The sequence below is a fragment of the Moschus berezovskii genome, chromosome 6, assembly GCF_049115385.1.
Source record: "Moschus berezovskii isolate FMDL1 chromosome 6, NW_MosBer_1.0, whole genome shotgun sequence".
Classification (NCBI taxonomy): Eukaryota; Metazoa; Chordata; class Mammalia; order Artiodactyla; family Moschidae; genus Moschus; species Moschus berezovskii.
Window position 1 is genome coordinate 42,571,550 of NC_142465.1, and position 24,362 is coordinate 42,595,911.

The 24,362-nt window shown below is 44.0% G+C and overlaps 1 protein-coding gene across 4 annotated transcripts in view; it reads left to right on the top strand.

Annotated features, from left to right (window-relative positions):
* The window catches only part of PRICKLE1 (prickle planar cell polarity protein 1), a 116,077-nt gene that overhangs the window by 86,122 nt on the left and 5,593 nt on the right, over positions 1–24,362 (top strand). For 2 of the 4 annotated variants that reach the window (XM_088836966.1, XM_088836965.1), the window contains exons 2-6: positions 18,727–18,911; positions 20,566–20,679; positions 21,467–21,604; positions 22,204–22,407; positions 23,665–23,851. In XM_088836966.1, coding sequence (XP_088693092.1) covers positions 18,777–18,911; positions 20,566–20,679; positions 21,467–21,604; positions 22,204–22,407; positions 23,665–23,851 — 778 coding nt within the window. In that variant the 5' untranslated portion in view covers positions 18,727–18,776. Of the gene's footprint in view, positions 1–8,205; positions 8,403–8,432; positions 8,904–18,726; positions 18,912–20,565; positions 20,680–21,466; positions 21,605–22,203; positions 22,408–23,664; positions 23,852–24,362 lie in introns of those variants that run through there. The other 2 variants (XM_055394574.2, XM_055394573.2) reach the window with 2 other exon arrangements.

A 24,362-nucleotide genomic window follows, 5' to 3' on the forward strand; every position in this document is an offset into this window, starting at 1 on the left:
GTCTTTAGGTTGCTGCATGTTCTTTGAAAGGAAGGTCCTGTATCAGGTACTCGATGGCCTGCTGTGAGACAGTGTCCTCTTTCCTTGAAGGACACTAGGATGCTCGTTACATCCAGATCCACCCAGACTGCACTTTTATCCTCACAGACAGCTTCCTCACCATGATCATCATAGGAGCATATCACTGCATTTTGTTTGAAAAAGCTCTTTTAAGGAACCAGAAACACCAGAAGGTCTGTTTCTCAAAATACATCTCTTCCAATCACTAATATTAAGCAAAATAGTGCTGTAGCCCATCCTTATTGGTGTAACTGCCAAGTGGAAAGTTTGAGTTTCTGGGTTCTCCCAAAGCTCTGTGTACAGAGGAAGAGAAGCTATCTCTTGAGTTAAAAGAATTTCTATTTGAGAAAGAAAATAGGCAATAATGTTGGTGGAGGGACTGGTCTGAATAAGATGGGAGTCCTGGGGCTAATGGAGAGTCTTAGAGGAATGGAAGTGCAGCATAGAAACCTCTGGTGTAATGGGACCTCAGGGAACATTCCTGGACCCATCCCAAATGAAGTCCTGAAGTAAGAGTCAGCCAGGCAGATAAAAATGTGTGGCTGGACAGTTGCACGTAGAGGAAACAGCAGGATTAGGCAAAGGGCTGTGAAACAACGTGATATGCTTGGAAACCACAAGTTCTGGAGCCAGAGGTGAGATATGACAAGTGATGGAGATACAGTCGGAGGGATCAATGGGGGCTGGAAATGAGGAACCTTCATTTATCCCATGGAGATGTCAGTAATGCTGAAGAAGGGATTTTTAAAGTAGAAAAATGATATAGGTTTATGGTGGTCAAGTGAAGGAAAATAAGTATGTAGGGAAGAGAAGCCCCAAGGCTCGGCTGCTGCAGCATCCAAGGATGGGGACAGGGTGAGATAGAAAATGGAAAAGATGCAAAGATCCAGTGAGTCCCTGAATGAGGGCAGGCAAGAAGAAGAGCACTTGGTGAAGGAGGCGCCTGTGACGGTCAGGTATCTGGCTTACTGGGAGTACTGGCAGTCGGTACCATAAACAGACCGGGAGGAGAGGAGGGGGAAGGAGGATTATTGGTCTGGAGGTGGGTGGAGCAGATCATTTAGTAATTTGAGCTTGCTAAAGAGATTTCACTTCAGCCAATGGGTTTAAGTTCATATCAGATCTTATATGCTAAAAAGAATTATGTAAAAGATAAATTTCATGCTGCTGCTGCTGCTGCTGCTAAGTCGCTTCAGTCGTGTCCGACTCTGTGCGACCCCATAGACGGAAGCCCACCAGGCTCCCCTGTCCCTGGGATTCTCCAGGCAAGAACACTGGAGTGGGTTGCCATTTCCTTCTCCATAAATTTCATGAGGTTCCTTTAAATATTAAAACTAGAGAGTTGAACACTAAATTAGTTGACTCACTTTTTTCCAAATAAAAATAGAGAAAATCAATGGATTGATAATTGAGATAATATAAGAGTGCTTAACAAGGTCTGGGTCAGGGTCTGTGGAGGGTCAGATGTGAACCAGTCACTGAGCATTCAGCAAATATTCAGAGAAAACTCTACAGGCAAAGTACCTCATTGCTAAACAGAATAGGCAATATCCCTTCCCTTAGCCCCTCTATAACTCAGTGCAGATTCAATGAAGAGATGAGTGCTCCAAGCATAAAAGACAAAGGAAATATAAAAGTAACTTTCGTCCAAAGATAGTTACTTACCTAGAGCTATGTGATTTGATCCATTATAACAATTGGAATTCCAACTTCTGGCCCTGGCCCAAAGTAGGATAGCTGGTAAACCAGTCCCCACTACAAAATCACCTTGTGTAAATTCCCACAGTTCCAGAAGGGGACTTGGTATCTTAGATAAGATAAAGAAACATTATGGAAAGCTTGGCTGACCTTTTGTTTTTGGCAAGAGGCTGCTTGAAATCTTTGCTGTCACCTCTGTAAGAATGTTATTGTACGTGGTAGTTGTTAAAAGCTGGCACACCTTCATTGGCCCAGATTTTTCCTTGTGGAGAATCGACCATCTTAGGTAGTGGAGAGTTTAAATAGCATGAAAAATACAAAGGTGAGCTAAATATCTTTGAGCATATAGTTCATGAAGCAAAACAGCAAATACTCTATAATTTTAACTTTTAAGACAAAGCAGTATTTATTATTTACATGTTTTGCACCGAATACAAACTGCATGATTGCAGACCTCACCTAACACACTAAGTTTCCACTTTTTGTTTCATCTCTGCAGTAGGCTTGGTTGGGTAGTTGTACATAATCTTCCAACCTTAGTGTCATGTTCCTGTTTCCTTCCGTAATGATGGACCCTGAGCTCTAACACTGGAGGATGCCAGTGCTATATTTTAAGAGTGGATTCCAACAGGAAGATAAAGTTTGAACTTAGAAATGTAAATATCAACACTTCGGGTTACCTTGAGTTTATCTTCCATGGACAGTGAAAAATATCTGCAGTTTCAAGCTGGAGCTCTCGTATCAGGGCTAAATTGTTGATTGTCTTTCCTGTAAACCAAGGGAATGCTGACTTAAGAAATGGTAGCCCCCATCTGCCAGCACCCTCAGCTCTCACAGTTCATGCTGGGCCACCGCAGTCTAGTCTCTCCGCCCTCAGACACACTGCCCTTGACTCCTGGAATGGCTTTCAGGCTCTTTCCATCTGGTTTCCCTGCACTGTTCTCTCTGCCTTCCTTCTAATGAGGGCAAAGATACAGTCATTTCGCTCTTCTTGAAGCCTCTGTGACTCCCCATAGCCTTTGGGATAGCTGAACATGCCTGGCACACACAGCCATTTAAAGTCTGGACCTACCTCCCCGCTGTGCTCCGGCACATCACTGTGGGTTTTCTAAGGGCAGCTCACTCTTTTGGCCCTCAAGCTTTGACAGGCCCAACTTGGGCCCTGGTTCCTACTCCCAACTTCACTGATTACCCTGATCAACTACTTCAAATCCTTTCAGGCCCAGCTCAGATGTCACCCCACCTTCCTGGATTCTCACCTTCTAACCAGAATTGATCTATCAATGTTTCCTCTTACTCCTATATTAGAATTTTAACCATACCTCAACTGTAGTATAATCACAGCATACCATGGTTTCTTATGTGTTTTGGAAAATTAGAACAATTGTTAATTTTCTGCACTCATCTTGTGTGTTTTCCTATGCCTTCTATTTTATCAAGATATGAATAAAATATGAAATTTAAATTAGATCTAAACCCTCCCCTTAAGGACTTCATATTTAAATTTCATATTCTATCAAGTCCTTAAGGGGAGGGTTTAGGTCTAATAGAGCTGCTCTGAATTAAATGTATTTTGATTCAACCAAAGAATCTATCAATAAATCAATGGATGAATTTATGAAGCATCAGCTCAGGCAGCTCTTGTTCCAATATGTCTGGCTCCATGGAAATCTGGGACTGGTGACTGACTGGAAGAGAGATTTCACCCTTGAAGTTTGTGACTGGGCAGAGAAGATAGCACAGGGAGGAATTACGTATTCACATATCTTTCTGTATGAACGAATAACAAATCAAAAAATCATTTTCTGCTTGTGAGCTTTTCTTCCTTATATTAATATTGTAGAATATTTTCTTTAATGTTTCTTAAACCATTTTTATAAAAATTTTATATGAGCATTTAAAAAAGAAAAAGGTTGTAAATAGTGTGAAGATACAAAGGTACAATTATTTTACAAATACATAGTTGACCCTTGAACAACACAGGTTTGACCTACACTGGTCCACTTGAAAGTTTTTCAGTAGTAAATGCTACAGTGCTGCACTGTCTGTGAATCTTCGGATGCAGAGGAACCAAGGATAGGGAGTTATACACAGATTCACCCCCACATTGCTCAAGGGTCAACTGTAAGTTCAAAAGTGAAAGTTTCCGTCTACCCTTCTCTAGAAATCATATTAATGGTTCAGTAATTATATTCCTCTAAATTGTTTTGCTATGCGTACATTAGCCCATATATTATTAGCTATAATAATGTAATCATACTATATGTATTGGGATTTGCATCTCAGTATTATCCTGAATATCTTTCCATGTATACATCTCTCAATGTTTGTTTTAATAACTTCATTTATAGACGTGCTGAGTCTTCATTGCTGCAGGGGCTTTTCTCTAGTTGTGGCGAGCCAGCGCTCCTGTTTAGTTTCGGTGCTCAGGCTTCTCACTGCGATGGCTCCTCTTATTGTGGAACATGCATGGGCAGTAGGGCTCTCAGGCTCCAGTAGTTGTGGCTTCCAAGGTCTAGAGCACAGGTTTAGTCGTCCCACGTGGCTTAGTTGCCCTGCGACATGTGGGGGCCTCCCACACCAGGAATAGAATCTGTTCTCCTGCACTCGTAGGCAGATTCTTCACCACTTAGCCACCAGGGAAGCCCCCTAGATGTCTCAGTATTTACTGGAAGATTTATTCTTTATTTCTTAACATGTTGGCGGTTTTTCAGCAAAGAAGTCTTAAGTATGTTGTGTCAAACCACAGATCTACAGGAATAGAGAAAGTTGAAAAACTTAAGGAAAGGTTTAAGTTCTTAAGGAATACTGGGTTAATTATCTGTCCACGGAAAAAGACATTTCCTGGACTGGGAAAGGGTTATTTCAGAGTAGTATAGAGTGAGTGGTGGGTTTTTACTAGAAGTCATAAATCTGAGCGAGAGTCAAGTGGAAGGACCTGACCCTGTATTCTCGCACCCAGCCTGGGCTATAGACTCAAGACACCTGCCTGGTATTGGTGTCACAACCAGCTATCAAATTTTAAGAGATTCAAAAAATATTAGAACTGGTGGAGTCTCTGGAAATATCTAGTTTGAGATGGTGAAGCCTGAGGTCCAAGTTGGAAGAGTGGGTTTGGGGAAATAATTGTGGGAAGGGTGTGGGGAGAAACCAACCTACAACTTCAACAGAGCAGTTCTACTTTCATCAGTTTCAATATTGATTCCTCTTCTAGTTGAATAATAGACTGTGTTCCCTCCTCAGAAGTTCTAACCACTGACCTAGCATTTTTAGAAATGAAACAAAATATCTTAGAGAAGTGATTTGTCCCTGAGCCTAGTAATTGACAGAGAATAGACTTTTAAGTCTCCTAACTCCAAACCCAGTGCATCGGGATATTTTGCCCGGAGGATTTACCTTACTCTCAAAGGAGTTAGGAGTTGGGGGAGGGGAAGACTGGCTGGGAGGATTGGAGTAGTAAATCTAAAGAGGGACTGGGTGTAGAAAATGTTAAAGAACCAGTGCTCTCTAATCACATTGCTTTAAATATAATCAAAGGCGGAAAGAAAGTAATTGGAGACTAGAGAAACTGCAACCTATTATAAAACAACATCCAGCCTATTAACTCTCGGAAGAGCTGATACTGCCTTCAGGCCCTCCCCTGGGGCTTCTGAGGACTCAGCTGACCATAGAATTTGCACGTGTTCAGTTAGCCATCAGGATATACTGCCCAATCAGAGATACAACACAAATGTTAGAGTTAAAAAGAAGGTAAAACAGTTTACATAAACATTTAATGGTAACAAATTTGGTAACGGACTTGAAGAATTATGATTATGGTTGTTTTTCTGGATCTCGGTTTTTTTTCTGGACAAGATGTAGGATCCTACAGGTTGTTGTCAACCCTAGCATTGTCTGACTCTGGGATTTATTTTTCAAACTATTTTCATTAGAAATTGCATCCAACATTACAGGTGTTGTGATTCTTTTAGTTACCTATCTCTGCATAGTCAGAACTACCCAACTGCTGTCCTGAAAACTGTCACCCTACTGAACATTTCCTATGCCAATCGCCCCTTAAATTTAGTGAGTGAAATGTCATTTGATGAATTTCAGAGTCCTTGATCTCTCCTTTCTGTTCAGAAACATAGACATTGAATCATTTAAATAGACTCTTCCTAGATGACTGACTTTTAGTTACAAATCTTTCCACATAACTGAGACCAAGAGCAACTCTTACTCTTAAATAAAGTAGGTCTGTTTTACAAATGGAAAAATAGAAGCAAGGAGCAGAAAAGACCTCAAGGTCACCATATACAAATCATAGGCAAACCAAGGAATAGAACTCAGTTGTGCTTTCTATTTTGGACGTTTATCTCTTTCTCCCAGACCCAATAAAGCTGACAGGCATTTGACAACCAAAAGGCTGCCTCTTTATTTCTCTGCCCTTGGCATTTTTCTTTCTGTCTGTCTTAGTTTCCTCCATTAAGACACTGGAATTCAGTCTGGCTTTAGGTTAGAAACAAAGTTCCTTGTTCAGGTATGGTATGGCAATGAAGGCCTGAGAAGAACATCCAAAAACCATTCATTTAACTCCTGCTTATTGAACTTGTCTACTAAGTTGAATCTTAGTGCTGAGAGTATAGTAACGAACCCCCAAAGGCTAGGGAAGAAGACAGACAGCAAACATGAACAAATAGAATGTCAAGCAAGAGTGCTGTGACGACAACGCAAATAAGAGGGGGGTGGGGCGTGGGTGATAGGGTGATATGTGGGATGGGCAGCTGGAAAAGGCCACTCTGAGTGAGAGCAGGGCAGAGGCCTTGTTGGCTAGAGGGAACCAAGTCCTGTGAATTTCTGGGCTTCCTTTCTCAGCCTCCTGGCAAGTGTGATTTCCAGGCAATGAATATTCCTCCCCGCTAAAACAAAAGGATGCTGGTTGGGGGCCTTGCTCTCCATCCTGCATAAGTTCACCCTTGACAATAACAATGCCTTTCAGACCCGACTAAGGTCTGTTGCATTCAGATTGAACTTTAGTAGGAAGTTTTTAACTGTCTCCAAACCCGCTTCGTCACTGAAAACACTTACAATAGGCAATAAAGCGGACAGTAACTGTTGAACATGTAACAAACAGTATTCACCAGCATGAGAAGAAGCACACTTAGAATGGCAGACATTTAATACTGGTAAGTGTTGCTATGGCTTGTAGTTGGGAGGGTTCTGGGACCTTGGCTAAGTTGTAGCTGTCCATTAAAAGCTTTCAAAAAGGATCCACCTGGCATAAAGCATTGGCCTGCTGATACTCCCTGTATTATAATGATATGATAGTTCAGGGTTTGATTTAAGTCAGTAGTGGACTGCACCCTGTCAGTTGATGACTTTGCTGAGAAAGTCCAAACAGAAATTAAATTGGAAAAAGTAAATCTGACCTAGGTATTCATGACTCATTTCACAGCTCCACAGAGGAAAGTGGTCATCTTTGAAGTCCACCCCTGCCCTCTCACCAATCTCCATACAACCTGAAGGCAGAGATCTACATTAGAACTTTTGGGAACCATCTTCACAACTTGTGTTCTAGATTTACCAATATAGAGTATGTTTCAATAACAGATCCTGTTGCCTATATCAGTGTTTCCAACCTAGTCTACTAGCAGAGCCATTACCTTTTGGGGGGGCCTCTACCACTTTAAAAAAGTAACTTAAAAAAAAGCAGCTTCTCAGCTGCCTTGCTTTGCAGCAGAGATAACAGAAATTGGCCACAGAGTTATTTACTTGACTGCTCTATTTATAGAGACTTGCTTGTGTATTTTTAAATCACAGTTACAATGGGCTATTGTTCCCTTGTATACCGTAGTAACATATATGTTGCAAATCACTCCCAAGGAATCCTAATGGTTTAAGGATTTTTTTTTCTAATATAACCTGAAAAAGAGGTAGGATACCCAAAGAACTGGTGACCATTTTAAGTTGCATTTTATAAACTGATAAAACTCTTAAATAGTGCATCTTTTTCTCTCCGTTCTTTTGGCATATCGCCTTGTGATAAGGAGGCTATTGTAGAAATTAAATTTTGTAGTTTTGAAGCGACTTAAGTCTTCTGCTGCAGATTGTAGTTTCTGTCTGGGCTTGCCTTGAGGTCCTGTTTTTGCTTCTCTTTCCTATCCGTGAGCAACTAATGCCAAGCTTCACTTTCTCTTAGTGTACCCAGAAATATTAACAGCTCAGAAACAAGATTAGCCATGAGTATGAGCATAGTCCTTGTGTTTGAATAATTATATTCACTTAACAACTCTTATTCAGGTACTTGATTGAGTGCATCCCGTGACCTGGCTCCGTTTCTTTGGATGTTATTTACTGATAAAAATAAATCTGCGCTAAAAGCAGTAGGAATCTCTCCGAAATGCAAGGAAGGTCCTAAGAGGAGAATTCATATGTTAATGAGCCCTTCCAAGTGAGAACTTGGTTAAACGTGCCATTTGCTGACATCATTGTTATGGGCAGAGAGGAGATGATTTCTCTAAGCGGTGTCCTTGCATAAGTTCGCAGCGTTTTCTGGCCCGCGCGCGCACCTGCGGGAGGGGGAAGTTTACATAAGCATCCTGGGGTATTTGCAGCTCGGCTTTAACACTCACTAGGGCTCCCGGGAATGGAGCGCGCGGACCGAGGTAGGTGCTCGAGCCACGAGGCTGGCCAAGTGGGTGGGTTACTCTTCGAGGAATAGTTCGTGCGCGGGACCTTGTGGAAACCTGCCAGGGGCACCGTCAGCAGTGACAGTTCCTGGAAAGCGGGCGGCAGCGGGATCTGGCCGGGTAGGCTCCTCCTGCGGACGGCAGCGGGGAGCGGAGCTGGGCGGGGATCGCCGGCCCGGCGGCCGCCCCGCAGCGCGGCAAGGAGGGTGGGACCGTCAGGAAGCGAAATGGTTACTTTTTTTTTTTTTTTAATGCGGGCTCTAGTTACTTTTGAATATCGCGGGCCCAAGAGCAGAGGGGAGACGGGTTTTTTCTTTCCGCGGTGGCGGATCCTGCAGAGACGCGGAGCTGAGGCGTGGGGGATGCGGTGGCCTGGTCGAGGCGACTCCCAACACTGGGGAGCAGAGTCGGCGACGCCGGCGGGGACGAAGGGTCTCCGGAAAGCTGGGGGACTTCTTGCCGGCCCCCTCACGGCAGGTTAGACGGCGGCCGCTGCTGACGATCGCCGCGTTGCACCGAGAGGGGACTCACAGGACCGGCCGGCGGAGCGCGCGTCTCGGCGGGGCGGGGGCGACCCCTCGCTGGCCGGGCGGGGCTGACGGTGCGCGGCGACGGGGCCCCGCGCTCGCTGCCCCTGCCCGGCGGCCGGCGCCCTGCCGGGGTCTCCTCCGGAAAGGGGTGGGCGCGGATGACCCAGGGACGCCCAGCCTGGTTTTCCTGCGGGAGCTCCCGCGCCGGGCCGCCAGCCTCGGCAGGTCGCGGAGCGGGGGACGGCGAGTGCGCGCCAAGGGCTCCGCGGAGGGGCTGCGGGCCGCAGGTGGGGAGCCGCCGTCAGGGTTCCGGGGCTCGATGCGATGGGCGGCGGGGCTGAATGCTGAGGCTGCGGGGAGGGTTTCGCGTCGGAAGCTGGGGATAGACGCGGGGACCGGCGGCTGCTCGGTGCCGCCGCCCAGCGGTGGAGCGAGTGCGGTCCCGGGCGAGGAGGTCGCGCTGCCCCGAGGGCGGCGCGGGGGCCTCGAAGGCTCCGGGCGTCGAGGAGCTGCCCTGGCGCGGCTCTCTCCGGCGCCGAGAAGGGCTCGTCGCCTCGCCTCGGGATCTGGAGCCGGGCGTGGAAGTGCGGGAGGCCGCGGAGGCGGAGGAGCCCGGGCGCCCCCTGGCGGCCCGAGCAGCCGGCGCCGCGCGGAGGGTGGGCGCGCGGGCCCCGATCCGGGCGTTCCCGAGGCGGCCGCGGAGGGCCCGGCGGAGCCCCGCAGCCCGTCCGCCGCGGCCCACCTCGAATTAGCCCCCTGGGTGTTTCCGAAGGACGGGGTGATATCCCTTCCTCGTCTCCTCTCCCGCGGCTTTTTTAAAAACCTCGTGTTTTTGCATTAATCTGTGTCAGTATAAGCCAGGCTATGTGTGGAATTTGCTTTTACAACTCGAGTCTTGTGACTTCTCAAACACTTTCTTGAAGTGTTTTCTCTGGAAACTTGTTTCAAATGAGGGCTGTGAGTTTCACAAAGAGGAGTGTTGTTCGGGAGCCAACAGGTGACGGGGTGAAACCCGAGTCTGTGTGTACATTGGAGTCAAGTCTGGCTGCCGTTTCCTTGAGCCGCCGTTGAAAATGGAAATTCAAAAAGTCAATAGGAGACTTGAATACGATTTTGAGAAAATATCTGCGTCTCCCATTATGGAAAATAATAAATTCATTAGCCAGCGCCTCGCGCCGCCCGCCTCACGCCGGAGCCTGCCCTTTGGATTTTGCCTTACAGGCCGGCTTCCAGCCAGATAACCTGACCCCCAAAGCGCCGCTCTGGCAAAGGACCGTGCTTTGTCATCAGGTTTCCTCCTTTTGTTAAGCAGTCTGTCTTACTGTCGTGGAATGTATTTGTGCATGAAATTAGCCTGCTTTGAAACCCTGCAGAGTTCCACATTTCCTCTTGGAAAAATAGATCGCTTCTTGGCAATGGTGTGGTGCCTGTCGGGCCACTCAGCTGTCGGAAAATATACCCGTTGGATGGAGGTTTACCTGGAAAATACAGAAAAGGCCAAAGGGCACATGGCCTAATGTCACTAATTGTTGGTATGGTGTCCTTTGAGTCGAGGAATGTTTCATAAGCAGTATCTTCGGATACCTTCATTGTTTTTATTTTCCAGTTATTGTGATTTATTTCAGAATAAGTACAATTGGGTTGGGCTCTGTTGGCCAGGACTTTCTTATTGTCTTTAGCAGACAATAGGCTTGAGTGCTCTTTATGTGAAAACTTAAAGAGATTACAGTTTAGTGATGTTTGCTATGAAATTCAAATCTTGATTATAATAGTTTTTGAGACCTATGGCTTTTGTAGATCTCTTTCTTTTTAAGCTAAGGACACCATAAAACGAGGGTATATTTATATGTGTGTGCGCGCGCATGCGCATGAGCGTGCTTGGGGGGTGGGGTGTGTGTGTGTGTGTGTCTGTCTGTCTGTGTGTGTGTGAAAGAATGGAAGTGTTACAGGATTCCCTACTACCAAATGAGTCTGTAGTTAAATTTAACTCACCTGCATATTTAGCCGGGCTGAATTAGAGCAGATCTTGAGTGGGTGTGTGTGACCCGGATCTTCTATGTACAAAGGCCTTGTTAACAAGCAGTTTAACAAAGAAGTTGTTAAGCAGCTTGTGGCCCACAGGATGACACTTAGCAGCAGGGGACACTTAGGGAATGTTAGCCCAACTGACTTCACAAATCAGTATCTGTTCTGGTTTCTGGTGATCAAAGGACTTCTAACTCTCCTGGGCATGTCCACACCAGAAATAACTTTTTCCTAAGGATCCTGCAATGCTGCGGGTAGTCTTCTCATAGGAACTAAAGTGGAATTTCATTAGGAAAAGTATTTGTAATTAACGGTATGACCTTAGACTTCATTAGTCAATGGCCGGCACTGAAAATTATTCTGTTTTCTATTTACATGATTTTGATTTGATTCAGTGACTTGGTCCAAGAAAATGATGAATAATAGGAACCATACCAGCACTGATGTACAGTTATAACCTCAATGTGAATCTGATTGAACTCATTCATCTCAATGCTCTCAAATCCTCACTCCCTGCTGACTTGCCTAGACAGTATTTCCATATTGGTGGATTGTTTTTCAACCAGCTAGACTCAGAACCCTCTTTGACCCAGTTTTCCTCTTTCTTATTGGTTCCTTTTACTTTCTCATCACAAGCCACTACCTTTAGGCTCTCTTGATGACACTGGGCTAGTAGGCCCCTCCCAGGTTCCTTTTCTCTTTTCTGACCATCACTGTCATATTAATTGTAAGACCAGGAAGGGAAACGTCCTACTTATCTGCCTTTTGTCCTTTTCCTTGTCTGTAGGGTTCAATCCAAAGTCTTCTGCTTGAGATGTGCAATTATTCAGTGGTACCATTGTCATCTAGGAAGAATGTGTCTTTCAGCAAAACAGTGACCCTTTACTGCCTCTAGACTTTCATATACTATGTTGACTTGTTAAGATTTTTAGGGAAAAATAGTAAAGGCTCACTTATGTATATGTCAAGGTCAATCAAAATAATAATCCTTAACTATCCTGGATGCAGCATACAGCTCAGTAGAAAATAAATGATCTCCAAGTGGCCAAAATAGCATAGCAAAATAATAAAGCAGTTTTTTAGTTTGAATAACACCTTCACATACTGTATGTTTTCTTAAACAGTGATTGCTGTGCTTATGGGAGGAATGCTTAAGCCCTTGTCCATATAATAATGGACAGCATAATAATATTAATTGATAGCGTAATTATGCTATATACTTGGGGACAAACTTTTCAAACTGTAATTGCCTAATTTATAGAATATTGAAAGCAACAAATTAAAGTCATTTGTCTGGAGTCATGCAGTTCTGGACATCAGCTCTGCATTGTGAGAGAGTCCTCAGCTCCTCATTGAGGATGGCTCCCAGGCTGTTCCCAGCTGGATGGCTGACTTAGAACTCCTTTTGTTTAAACTCCTAAAGCCAGTGTTCTTCACACTGTTCATCTTCTACTCAAAATGAAAACAAATGATCAGCCAAAGGCTAAATCATGTATAGTTTACACACACCACCACTATTAAAGAAAGCAAGGAAATTCCAAATGAAATTTGAAAACATTCTTATCACAGCAGGTACTTTAAAAAAAAAAAAAAGTTCTAGCTTTTAGTGGAATAAATGTCAGTTGCCTTGTTTTTTGATGTTTCTCAGAACGAATCAATGATGGTCCTTAAATATAAGGATGGATGAATGAGTGGAGTAATTAAGTGAATCTGGAAAATAAATTTCATACAGGACTCCTCCTTAAATGATTGAATTTGGGGAACAAGTGCCAGCTCACAGCCTCATAGCACCACTGGGGGCTCCCGACTTCTGCTCTGTGTAAGATACCTGGAAAGATCCTGCCATGCTCCCATGCAGTGTGTGTGTGTCTCTCCGTCTTAGTGTCTGTCTGCCAGAGATTTTATGGAGGGACTAGTTGCTCCAGCCTCACTCCAAGGAACTTAGGAATGGTGGCCAATAGCTTATCAATGCTGTTTGCCCTTCAGGAGGCTGGAGTGTCCTGACCTCAAAAGGAAGATGAAACCCCCCTGTCAGCTTTCAGTCTTTGTTACTAGCGTGTTCTTATTTTGGATGTCACTGGTCAGCTTCCAGATGTATGTAATCAGAGTGAAAGTAACAGTACCAATTGGTATATATCACTGATAACTTTAATTCTTTAATTTATTTAATTATTTTATTCTTTAAAACTGTCACATCCGTAGGCCATCTTTGGAAGGAAAATAGTTGCTGTTTGAGAGAACCAGGCCCCACAATAGCCTGAGGACTTCCGGAGGGACCTTACTGATTGCCCGGGGCAACAAGTTGCCTTCCCTCAAGCTCTGCTCCTGTCCCCCGGGTCAGGTGTTCTTTTGACAAGTATATGATGATTGAGAAGTCATACATCTGTGAGCTGTTTGTCTCTGAATCTTTTTAAGTGGTGAGAAGTAGCTGTTTAACCGGAGAAGGCAATGGCAAGCCACTCCAGTACTCTTGCCTAGAAAATCCTATGGACGGAGGAGCCTGGTAGGCTGCAGTCCGTGGGGTCGCTATGGGTCGGACACGACTGAGCGACTTCACTTTCACTTTTCACTTTCACACATTGGAGAAGGAAGTGGCAACCCACTCCAGTGTTCTTGCCTGGAGAATCCCAGGGACGGGGGAGCCTGGTGGACTGCCGTCTATGGGGTCACACACAGTCGGACACGACTGAAGTGACTTAGCAGCAGCAGCAGCTATATAACTATCTTGAAGGAAGAAGGAAAAAGAAAGGACAAAGCAGGGGAAATGGGATTCTTCCACTTTAGAATCCTCATCTTTCTAAGAATAAGCATCTCATCTCTCCTTACCCAGCCTCGGGCCTCTTTGACATGTAATTAGTTTTAAGATGTTGCTTCCCCTACACATTTTTTCCTTCATGGTCAAGCTCAAACTGTTTTACTTCTTTTCTCTGCCTTATCAGACTTATTTACATCCAGAATCAAAGACATTGGAGAGGTAGGGCCACTACTGGTTCATTTCCTTAACAGGGGCAAACCTTGCGCAGAATTGGTTAATGCACGATTGCTGTTCACTTGTGATTGAGTTCATTCCATTTATTGCAGCATTTCAAGACCAGGACAAGAAACATGCCTCAGAATAAGCACAGAATACTGATGGTTTGAGCTATTCTGGCTTTTTATTCAATTTCTCTCTGGCATCTAACATGGTATCTTGCACATAGTTTTTTTTTTTTAAATAAACTTTAAGATACCATGTTTAATTGTGGTTAAGTAAGAGAATGTAAAAACTGCTTTCAAATGGTTCCCACAAAAGTGTGTGTGTAGGTGTGTGGAGGAGGAGGATAAAGAGATGACGCATAATGTAAACAATTGATGACTCTGGGTAAAAGGCTGCCTAACTTTGTCCCTTACTCTTCTTGTGACTTCTCTGAAGTTTGAAATTACATCAAAATAAAAACTTAACAAAAGTAAATAATATACAAAATATAGGGCCGCCTTGTCCATGTAACTGTGGTTCTGCCAAAAAAAGGTTTTCACTTTATATCAAACCCCAAAATTCAGTTTTTAAAAAATATTTATTTATTCATTTACTTGGCTGTGTCTAGTCTTAGTTGTCAGATCATCTGATGCAGCTCAGCATGTGGGATCTTAGTTCCCCTCAGTTCAGTTCAGTTCAGTTGCTCAGTCATGTCAGACTCTTTGCGACCCCATGAATCACAGCACGCCAGGCCTCCCTGTCCATCACCAACTCCTGGAGTTCACTCAAACTCATGCCCATCGAGTCGGTGATGCCATCCAGCCATCTCATTCTCTGTCGTCCCCTTCTCCTCCTGCCCCCAATCCCTCCCAGCATCAGAGTCTTTTCCAGTGAGTCAACTCTTCGCATGAGGTCCCTACCAGGGATCGAACCTGTATCCCCTTCATCGGAAGGTGGGTTCTGAACTACTTAACCACCAGGGAAGTCCTGTTTCAATTATTATTCAGCTTACTTGCAGACTTAATTTGTTGATCCTGTTTCACATGATCAGTCTTAAGAGACAGTACCTGGAAATAGAATGAATAGGATTTTCCTATTAGATCTCATTCAGCGATGGTGTCATGTTTGGCCTAAAAGATATTTAATAGTATTTTGGCAAAAAGCAAATGCAGCCGCATGAAGATGTCATTAGGAAGACCCTTCCTCATCACCCAGAGCATAAGCAATGGCCAGGCTTCCCTCTTTTCTCTGGTGCTACAAAGTAAATACCATGTAGTAATGTAAATGTCTACACAAGGGATATGTATGAGATCACATGTCTGTGATCTTTGTTATTTTATATATTCTTATATGTATAAGAACCGTCCTCAGCAGTCAGTTTCTTGCATATGATGTAGTCTGAGACAGTGATATACTTAACAGTATACTTTCTGGGTCTGCTGACAAGCACAGGTAATTTCTAAAAGAAAAATCTGACTTAAAGTTGTTATGCTGTCAAGTAGAGAAAAAGTAGCTATGACAATACAGCATCTCTACCACTGCCTGTTAAGTAGGAGGTCACCGTGACTAAGTTGTACTTTTTAATATTTGTTCATGGACAGCTCTTAGAGCTTACTAGTACCTGTAATGTTTTGTCATTTTAAGTAATTATCCTCTGATATAAAGGAAAAAGACAGTCTCCAAATTAGAAGCTCTGAGGCAACAGTTCATGAAGCCATTGAATTTTTATGATCCTTTTGGCTGCATGTTCTCCTTGAAATGCCCTTTCTGGAGAAGGTAGATGGGCCCTGTCTGGTTGTGTCATCAGGCATGTCTGCGCTCCAACAGTCTGACTACTTCACAAATGAAAAAGTTCCAGCCAGGAGGCAGTGTGTGGTTGCAGGGGTTTAAGGTCACAGATGAACCGTGTTCTAAGGCAGCAGCCCTTGGACAGGTGACCCATGGCTGATCACTCTGGGACTCGGTTTCCTCCTCAGTTTTAAGCAGATACGCCCTCGTGGGGATGTTTGATTTGGTGATTGGATGTCACATCACTGATCATGCCAGGCTGGGCACAGAGGAGTGAGTTAGCTGTCAGAGTGCCAACAAAGGACACTGAAAGCCGCACCCATATCACTCGTGTTTCTTCAGCTTGTCACTTCGCCCGTGAGTGTTGAATGACAGTTTGCAGCACAGTTTGAGGCGAGGCTGGTATGGCTGTGGGAGTTGGCCGGCACACCCAGGTGATTGGGAGCATGGGGACCGTGGCATCAAGTGCCGATTGCTTAGTATAGTCATTTACTGTACAGTTGCCACCAAAGGCTGATCCAGGAATGTAGCCATAAGAGTAATTCAGCTCTTTGGCAATCTGCATCTTTGTGCTAGCATGGAAAATTCATTTGTAGTAATTTGTGGTGTTTTCTCTTGTTTTAAAATACAGTGACATTTAATTTTTAGGTTCTGCTTAATATTTATGTTCCTTAGTAAGTCTATGCAGAGCACATACCTTCAAGTCTCCCTGTTCAGCCATATTTGGCAAAGGACAGACGTGAATATTTCATGATTTGGGTTCAACAGCATTGAAGGCACCCTTTCTCCTAATGGGGGTGTTTTGAGTTATGAATTAAATTCTTAACCTCTGTTTTTCTCCCTTCGATATGCCGGTGTTATTTTTTTCAAAACAAAAGGAAAGAGTAGATCCAAGAAGTGCTCTGACTTTCATTAACACATCCTTTTTTATTGAAGAGTAAGAGGAATATGTCGATGTTTAGAAAGCCTCCCCTCAGTCGAGACATGAATGACGTGCACCTGTGTGAAATGATGTCTTCTGTAAAAGGTCAGTTCCCCCCAGTGGTGGGGCAGGAAATGAGGTCAGCTTTACTTTTTGTTCAGGGTGAATGAAAGTTAAGCTTATTAGTTGGAATACTATCTTCTGTGTGGCATTACTCCTTTTTCTAATAAAGATTGTAGCTTTTGGATGTTTGGCCCCCCTTTTGTGAACTGTTAGAATTTTAATGTTTTAGTGTCCTTTGATTCATCAAAGAAAAGTCATAAGTTTTCGTACGCATAGGATTTAATAGGTAACATGCTCTAACACTTGTAAGTATTTAGCATTGTACTGAGAGCGTCACTGACATGACCGTCAGGCTGACAGTGTTTTTCCTACCTGTTGAAGCAAATGAGAGGATTATTTAAAGCAGAAGAATTTTCAGAAGTCTGATGTGTTAGACATGCTGCAGTGTGACTAGACTCTGGCTTTTAGCTCTGTGACCTTGGGCAAGTCATTTCCTAAAATATGCATTGAAAGGACTGATGCTGAAGCTGAAACTCCAATACTTTGCCCACCTGATGCAAAGAACTGACCCATTGGAAGAGACTCTGATGCTGGGAAAGATTGAAGTCAGGAGGAGAAGGGGACAACAGAGGATGAGATGGTTGGGACAGCATCACCGACTCGATGGACATGAGTGTGAGCAAGCTCTGGGAGTTGGTGATGGCATGCTGCAGTCCATGGGGTCACAAAGAGTCGGACACGACTGAGCAACTGAAGTGAATCATCTGAAAATTTCTTTCTTTTTTTTATTGGAGGGAAGTATAAAAAGCTGCATCTGAACCTGAAAGTCTTCTTTTTTTCATCTTAGTGACTGGGAACAGGGGATGATTTTTAAGAACCAGAAGCAACTCAGAAGGAACATGCATGGTGATAACAAAGTTCTTAGGCTGTAGGACTGTTGTCTAAACACTTATAGGCCATCATCCGAGGAGACTTTTCAGAGCTGGGTTTATACCTCATTTGTCCATCAGCAGGTTGAGAGCACGTCACACACAGTAGGTGGGTGGTGGTGTGGTAGTTTAGTCACTAAGTTATGTCCCACTCTTTTGCAACTCCATGGACTGTAGCCTACCAGGTTCCTCTGTTCATAGAATTTTCCAGGCAGGAATACTGGAGTGGGTTGCCATTTCCTTCTCCAGGGGATCTTCCTGACCCAGGGATTGAACCCGGGTCTCCTGCATTGGCAGGCAGATTCTTTACCAACTGAGCCACCAGGTACTTCAGAGCTTTTCATTGAAAGCCTGCTGTTAACACAGTTCAATGCTAATGGTCACCGCGCTGGATTTTATTTTAACCGAGTACTTGGATTCAGTGACTTTCTTATGAAGGAACTCATTAATGAATGTCTGGCTGACTGTAGCCCATGGATATAAAGGCTTGTGAATTTAATGTTCTGTGTAAGGATTTAACTGTGCTGTTTCTTCTCCCTGAGTAAACAAAGTTCAGTGCCTCTCAGACTTTATTGAAAACCTGAAACCTAAGGAGTGTGGCCCAGCCGACCCACTCTGGAGGCAGGCAGCATGCCTCCGCCGGGAAGATGGGTCAGGAGATGCTGGGAACCAGCTCGGGTGACTGGTGCAGTCCTTTCACAGCACAAAGGAGTGGACAAGGCGGGAGGCTTGAACCCAGCTTCTTCCTACAGCTCCTGGGGCTCCGTGGGGATTTCATTTGTGAGAAGTTAGTCAGCAGCGCAATTTTCTTGAGAATTTTTTTAATGAACAGTGTGTAGAGAAGTACCTTTTAAAGGCATCTGGAGATACACTAGTTTGGGTGGCATTTTCTCAAATGCTGAGCTGCTAATGGGCCTCTTTCCGCATCATGCAGCCCTAGTTTTTAAGATCTGGGGGCGGTGACACTGGTCACTTGGTCCCTTTCTCTGGGCCCCAATGTGTGTACATACGTGTTCAATAAAAGCTCTTGGAGGGTACGACTCAGGACTTCAGATTCATGTCTTTGGTTGTCTTATGTTGCCCACAGCAGCCACGGTCTGATGTCCTGTGACTGAGAAGCCAGCTGTTGACTCTGTTATGATGCCTTTGGAGATGGAGCCCAAAATGAGCAAACTTGCCTTTGGATGCCAGCGGAGCTCCACGTCGGATGATGACTCGGGCTGTGCGCTGGAGGAGTACGCCTGGGTCCCCCCAGGCCTCAGACCCGAGCAGGTGGGAACCACATCATCCACTTTTCTGGTTTTCAGTGTGATTTAAGGTCTTCAGTGTTCTGTTTTTTAGTGATCAGACATCACTGCCTCAGTGGCATGCTGTGTCTTCAGGCCTTACTCTTTTTTTCTGATGGTTTTGCTTTTTTAAGTCACACTTAATTTCTCAATGAAAGTCTCCAATCCCTTTCATACTCTTGGGTCCAGAAGGATGCTATTTTTGCCCTGATGAGTGAAACCCAGAGTGCTGCCTTTGCCTTTGTTATGTGAATTTCTGAGTTAGATATCCCTTTGGAGAGAGTGGGAGGAACTTACTAACCTTTTTTAAAACTTCAGTAACAACAAAAAGGTAATAAAAGAAAAGGGGAAAGTTTCTCTGGCAGTTCTCTGCATTGCCTTGGCTTTGGAAGAGAGGAGACAGAGCTGTGAGACCATTTCGGTCTGATAACCTGGCACAGGAGAGATTCTGTCACCACACCATGTGAATTGGAAAAAAAAAAATTAAAGAGCTAATTTTGTGCTTTGTTGTATTGTTATTTTAAGGAAGATGAGAACATTGTGTGTACCTGTTTTTATCTTCCCAATATCCTTATAATGATGAACTTGTTAAAAAATTGCTGGTGACAGACACAAGGGCCAAGGTAGTTTGAAACAAGGGGAGGCAGTTGGGCTCCTGAGTTATGGTTGTGTTTCCCGTTTGGTGGGCACCCCCTTGAGAAGAGGGGTTTCCAATTCATCCTGGGCCTCACACAGTGCCTGGCACACACATAGCTGGTGTTTAGCATTTACAGCCATACAAGCTCCGGTGGCTGATACACTGGGACATCGGGGAGAGCTGGGCTCCAAGTAGTAGGAAGGCAGTGTTTCAACCGACCTTTGAGAGAAAACCCTTCCTGCAGCTTTGGTGAGTAGGTTTGTGAGATCTTGAAATATTGACGCAGACAGGCCCCAAATTCCTTAGTCTTCTCATTTCTTGAATCATTTTCATTCTTCCTCAGCACTGCAGCATCCTTTGCAGCATTCATTAAGGGGTTTCCTTTTAGATACAACAGAAAGAAAAAAAAAAAAATTCAAACAAAAATTGAGTTCTCCTTTCAAAATGAACTAAGTACAGCTCATTATAGCGTCCCTCCAGTTTCCTGGGGGAAATTGACTCCAGGTATTTAGAAAACAGCACCGATGGAAGCAAAGAAAGCTGAAGCTTGAGAGAACCTGATAAGGGAGAGTTTACAAAGTTAAACAGGACAGCTTTTGTCTTTGCAACGTGTGAATTCAGAGAGCAAATCCAGTGTGTTTGTGTAGTGGCTGGATTGTGGACAGTGTCACACAGCCTGTGTGGTCACTTCCAGTGTTCACTCCGCACTCTCCTGGCTGACCCTAGGGAGATCACTAAGGAATGGTAGCATTAAATGTGCATATTTTATGGTGCGTAATTTAGGATGCCCCTGATTGTTGCTACAAATTACATTCCTGAAGAGCCCTTTAGCAGCTGGGTACTGGTTAACTGGGGGTTTGCACGTCTACTGGCTTGGTTCAGCTGGTCTTCTCATGACCAGCCAGCAGCCACCCTACCTAAAGGGCAGGGTAACTTCTCAGGATGGACTGAGCTGAAGTGTTCGCTTCCTGTGTGCTGACGTCCTCCTCCCTCTCTCCCTCAGATCCAGCTCTATTTTGCTTGCTTACCAGAGGAAAAGGTTCCTTATGTTAACAGCCCTGGAGAGAAGCACCGAATTAAACAGCTTTTGTACCAGTTGCCACCACATGATAATGAGGTAAAATAACAGGAAGAAGGCTAATTAGGAAAAAAAAAATCCACCCTCAGCGTTGTGATGCCTCCCATAAACTTCAGACTCTTTTGCCTTTCTTCAGATAAAATTGGGCTGGAGAATACAGCTCTCCATTCTTTAAGAGAGAAAAGGGTGTCAGTGCAATAAACTTAACACAAGTTGGTTTTTTATAGTGTTTGCAGCCACCCACCAGTTATCAGGAACCTACAGATTCCTGCAATTTACCCACCCCTTCGCCCAGTCAGAGCTTTATGGGGCTTTGGGCCTACAGTGGGCTTCAGTGCCTGTAGAATGTATAATGAAGGTGGCAGTTAACCAGTTTAAACCTTTTGAAGAAAGGTTAATGCCTTAGGGTTTTTGTGTTGTTGTTTTTTTTTAGCATCTCTGCTGATAAAAGTTTAAACTTTTCATCCTTTTTTTTAAAACAAAAAAAGGACTTCTGCAGCAGTCCAGTGGTTAAGACTCCATGCTTCCAATGCAAGGGGTGTGGGTTCAATCCCTGGTCAAGGAACTAAGATCCTACGTGCTGCATGGTGTGGCCAAAAAAAAAAAAAAAGGAAAGACTATTCCTTCAGATTGCATTTCACTTTTGCTAGAGAAGCTGCAAGATTTGGTGTCATTTTAAAGGTATGGGGTCATTTTTAAACTGGGGATTCATGAGGGCAGACCAGCTACACTTGCTGTTTTATTTCCTGAAACTCAATTCTGGAAATAAAGAATTGGTGAGGGAGGCTGTGTGCCTCAGAGGGTGCTTTTGTTTCTTTCTGTGAAGGTGCGGTACTGCCAGACTTTGAGTGAGGAGGAGAAAAAAGAACTGCAAGTGTTCAGTGCTCAGCGGAAGAAAGAAGCACTAGGAAGAGGAACAATTAAACTTCTGTCCAGAGCAGTAATGCACGCCGTGTGCGAGCAGGTAGCGAGTTCTGGATGGATAGGTGGTGGTGTCTTGGGTCAGCTGAGGGGGAGAGGTGGGAGGGAGTGAATGGCCAGACCAGCATCAGTGTGAGCCCTAAAAACGTCCAAAAACTATGATAAAGAAAAGCAACGTAGCTTTATATTAAATGGGGATTCATGTTCGTAACTGGCCACACTGCTGTGTGTATGGGGGAGGCAGCCCCTTAAGTAAACATGGGGTGAAATCCTAAGGTCCTGGCATGGAGGGCGGGGCTGGGGTATGCCTCATGATCAGATACACAGGGACATAATATAGACGTTCAGGGCCTTACTGGGCATTCTCAGAGCAAGAACATACCCAACAGGAGGCCACCCCTGGAAAACCACTGCGAGTGTTCTCAGTGAGCAGTCCAGCGTGGTAGGTAGTAAAGCTGAGGTGTGTTCACTCCAGTGGAGAATGACAGATAGTTCCGCAGTGAAGAGCTGTTTAACCACTAGCAGGAGGGAACAGAAATTAAAGTTTCCCTAATAGATTTGGGATTGAGTGTTAAATGGAAAAGGCAGAGACTGCAGTCATTGAAGAAGCATCGTTTTAAATCTAAATCCTTTTGTTTTTAGTGTGGGTTGAAGATAAATGGAGGTGAAATTGCAGTGTTTGCCTCTCGAGCGGGCCCAGGAGTGTGCTGGCACCCATCCTGTTTTGTCTGCTTCACGTGCAGTGAGCTGCTGGTCGACCTCATCTATTTTTATCAGGATGGAAAAATTCACTGTGGCCGGCACCATGCTGAGCTGCTCAAACCCCGGTGTTCAGCATGTGACGAGGTAAAAAAGTTCATCCCTTAACGCTGGGAAAAATAAGCTTCTAGTCAGCCAATATTCCACTGTTCACACCTCAGCCAAATAGAACTCTCTGCTGCATGTGCTGTGTGTATAGTTTTAAGATAACCCTGTACAGTGGTATAATGGAGTCAATGCAGCTGATGGAGAGAAGGCAGCAGATGTCTTTGTGCACTGATAAGGATGTCCTTGATGGATTGTGAGAAAAAAGCAAGTTGCACGAAGAGTGTGTAACCATTGATCTTATTTTTGTTAAAGGGGGGAAGAACAAGACTATATATATTTGTAAACACTCAGAAACAGCATATAAAGACATACACTGAGTTCAGTGGTTAACCCTGGAGCGTGTGTGGGAAGGGCTGGTGGTGTAAAATGAAGTTTTTCTACCTTAGGCTTTTTATTTTTAAGTAATTTTAGATTTACAGAAGAGTTGCAAAAATATCATGGAGAGTCCTTGTATACCCTTCTCCTAGCTTGTTAATTATCTTATGTAATCATGGTATATGCATCAAAACTAAGAAATTAACATTGTATATAGTTTAACTAAATCATAGACTTTATTTAAACTTCCTCAGTTTTTCTACTCATGTTTGTGTTTTATTCTGACACCCCATCCAAGGAACCTCATTGCATTTATTCATCATATCTCCCTAGTCTGCTTCGATCAGTAATAGTAAACTTCTATTTTTTACTTTTGTATATTTAAGTTTCTTCTGTGATGTACTATTTGAAAAGTTTTTGAAACCAAAAATATGGAAAAATCAAAAAGTCCTTAATCTGGAGATGGCCACCAGGTCCGAGGAAGCATTATCTGCATAAGTGCTGTTCACTTGTTCAGCACCCAGATCTCTGTAAACTGGTGACTCACAGACACTTTAGTGAGATTTTTTTTTTCTATTAAAAGGTACACAGGCCACTAAATTATTTCAGTGTTAATGTGTTCTTTGCGAGATTATGCCTGCAGAGTATGATTGGGGAGCAAAAATATGACCAAGTGTATTACCTCCAATGTAGAATTCTGTTTTTTTTTTTAAAGTGTAAGCATGCACTTAGTTTCTCTTTTTTGATGTTTACAATTTCTCTTCTTGTTTTATAGCTACATCAAGTTACATGTAAGCTTGAGGCTGTAAGAAACAAAGATCCAGTGCCTGTCAGTTGCCCAGAAAACGTGCAGTTACTTGGCCTTTAAAATCGTTCAAAATGAATTTCTTTCATCCTGTGGTTTCTTGTTTCTCTTTAAAGATAATTTTTGCTGATGAGTGTACAGAAGCTGAGGGTCGGCATTGGCACATGAAACACTTCTGCTGCCTGGAGTGCGAGACAGTCCTGGGGGGACAGAGGTACATCATGAAGGATGGCCGCCCGTTCTGCTGCGGCTGCTTCGAGTCCCTGTATGCAGAGTACTGCGAGACGTGCGGGGAGCATATTGGTGCGTCCGTGGCACAGCCTGTGGCTTTGTCACTTATCCATCACTCTGTCTCTGATTATCCAGTGTTTTTTTCTTTTTGTTTTTGATGGAGGTACAGTTTATGTACAGTGAAATCTGAAAGATTTAAGTGTTTCGGTTTGATGAATTTTGATAAATGGGTGTAGACTGAATTCCCATTTCTCCTGGCAGTTGTGATCTGTTAACTCCCCGTGAACATGATTATCCAGTACCTAGCCATTGCTCCTGGAGATACAGTGAGTTATTTCCTATGAGCCTCTGGTTGAAACATTGTCATAGACCGATCAAACAGGTAATCTTGTTTCCTGTGTATTTTGGTTTAAAGACACCTTATTTAATATATGTTGTTGATTCATTAAATCGAGCTCACAGTCAACAGCCCTGTACCACCTGCTTCGACAAAGCTCATCTGACCCATGGATTGCCTCTGTGAGGCGCATCACAACCTTCTGTGCTGAGCCACACTAGACAGCACTTCAGCTCTGTGCTGGGG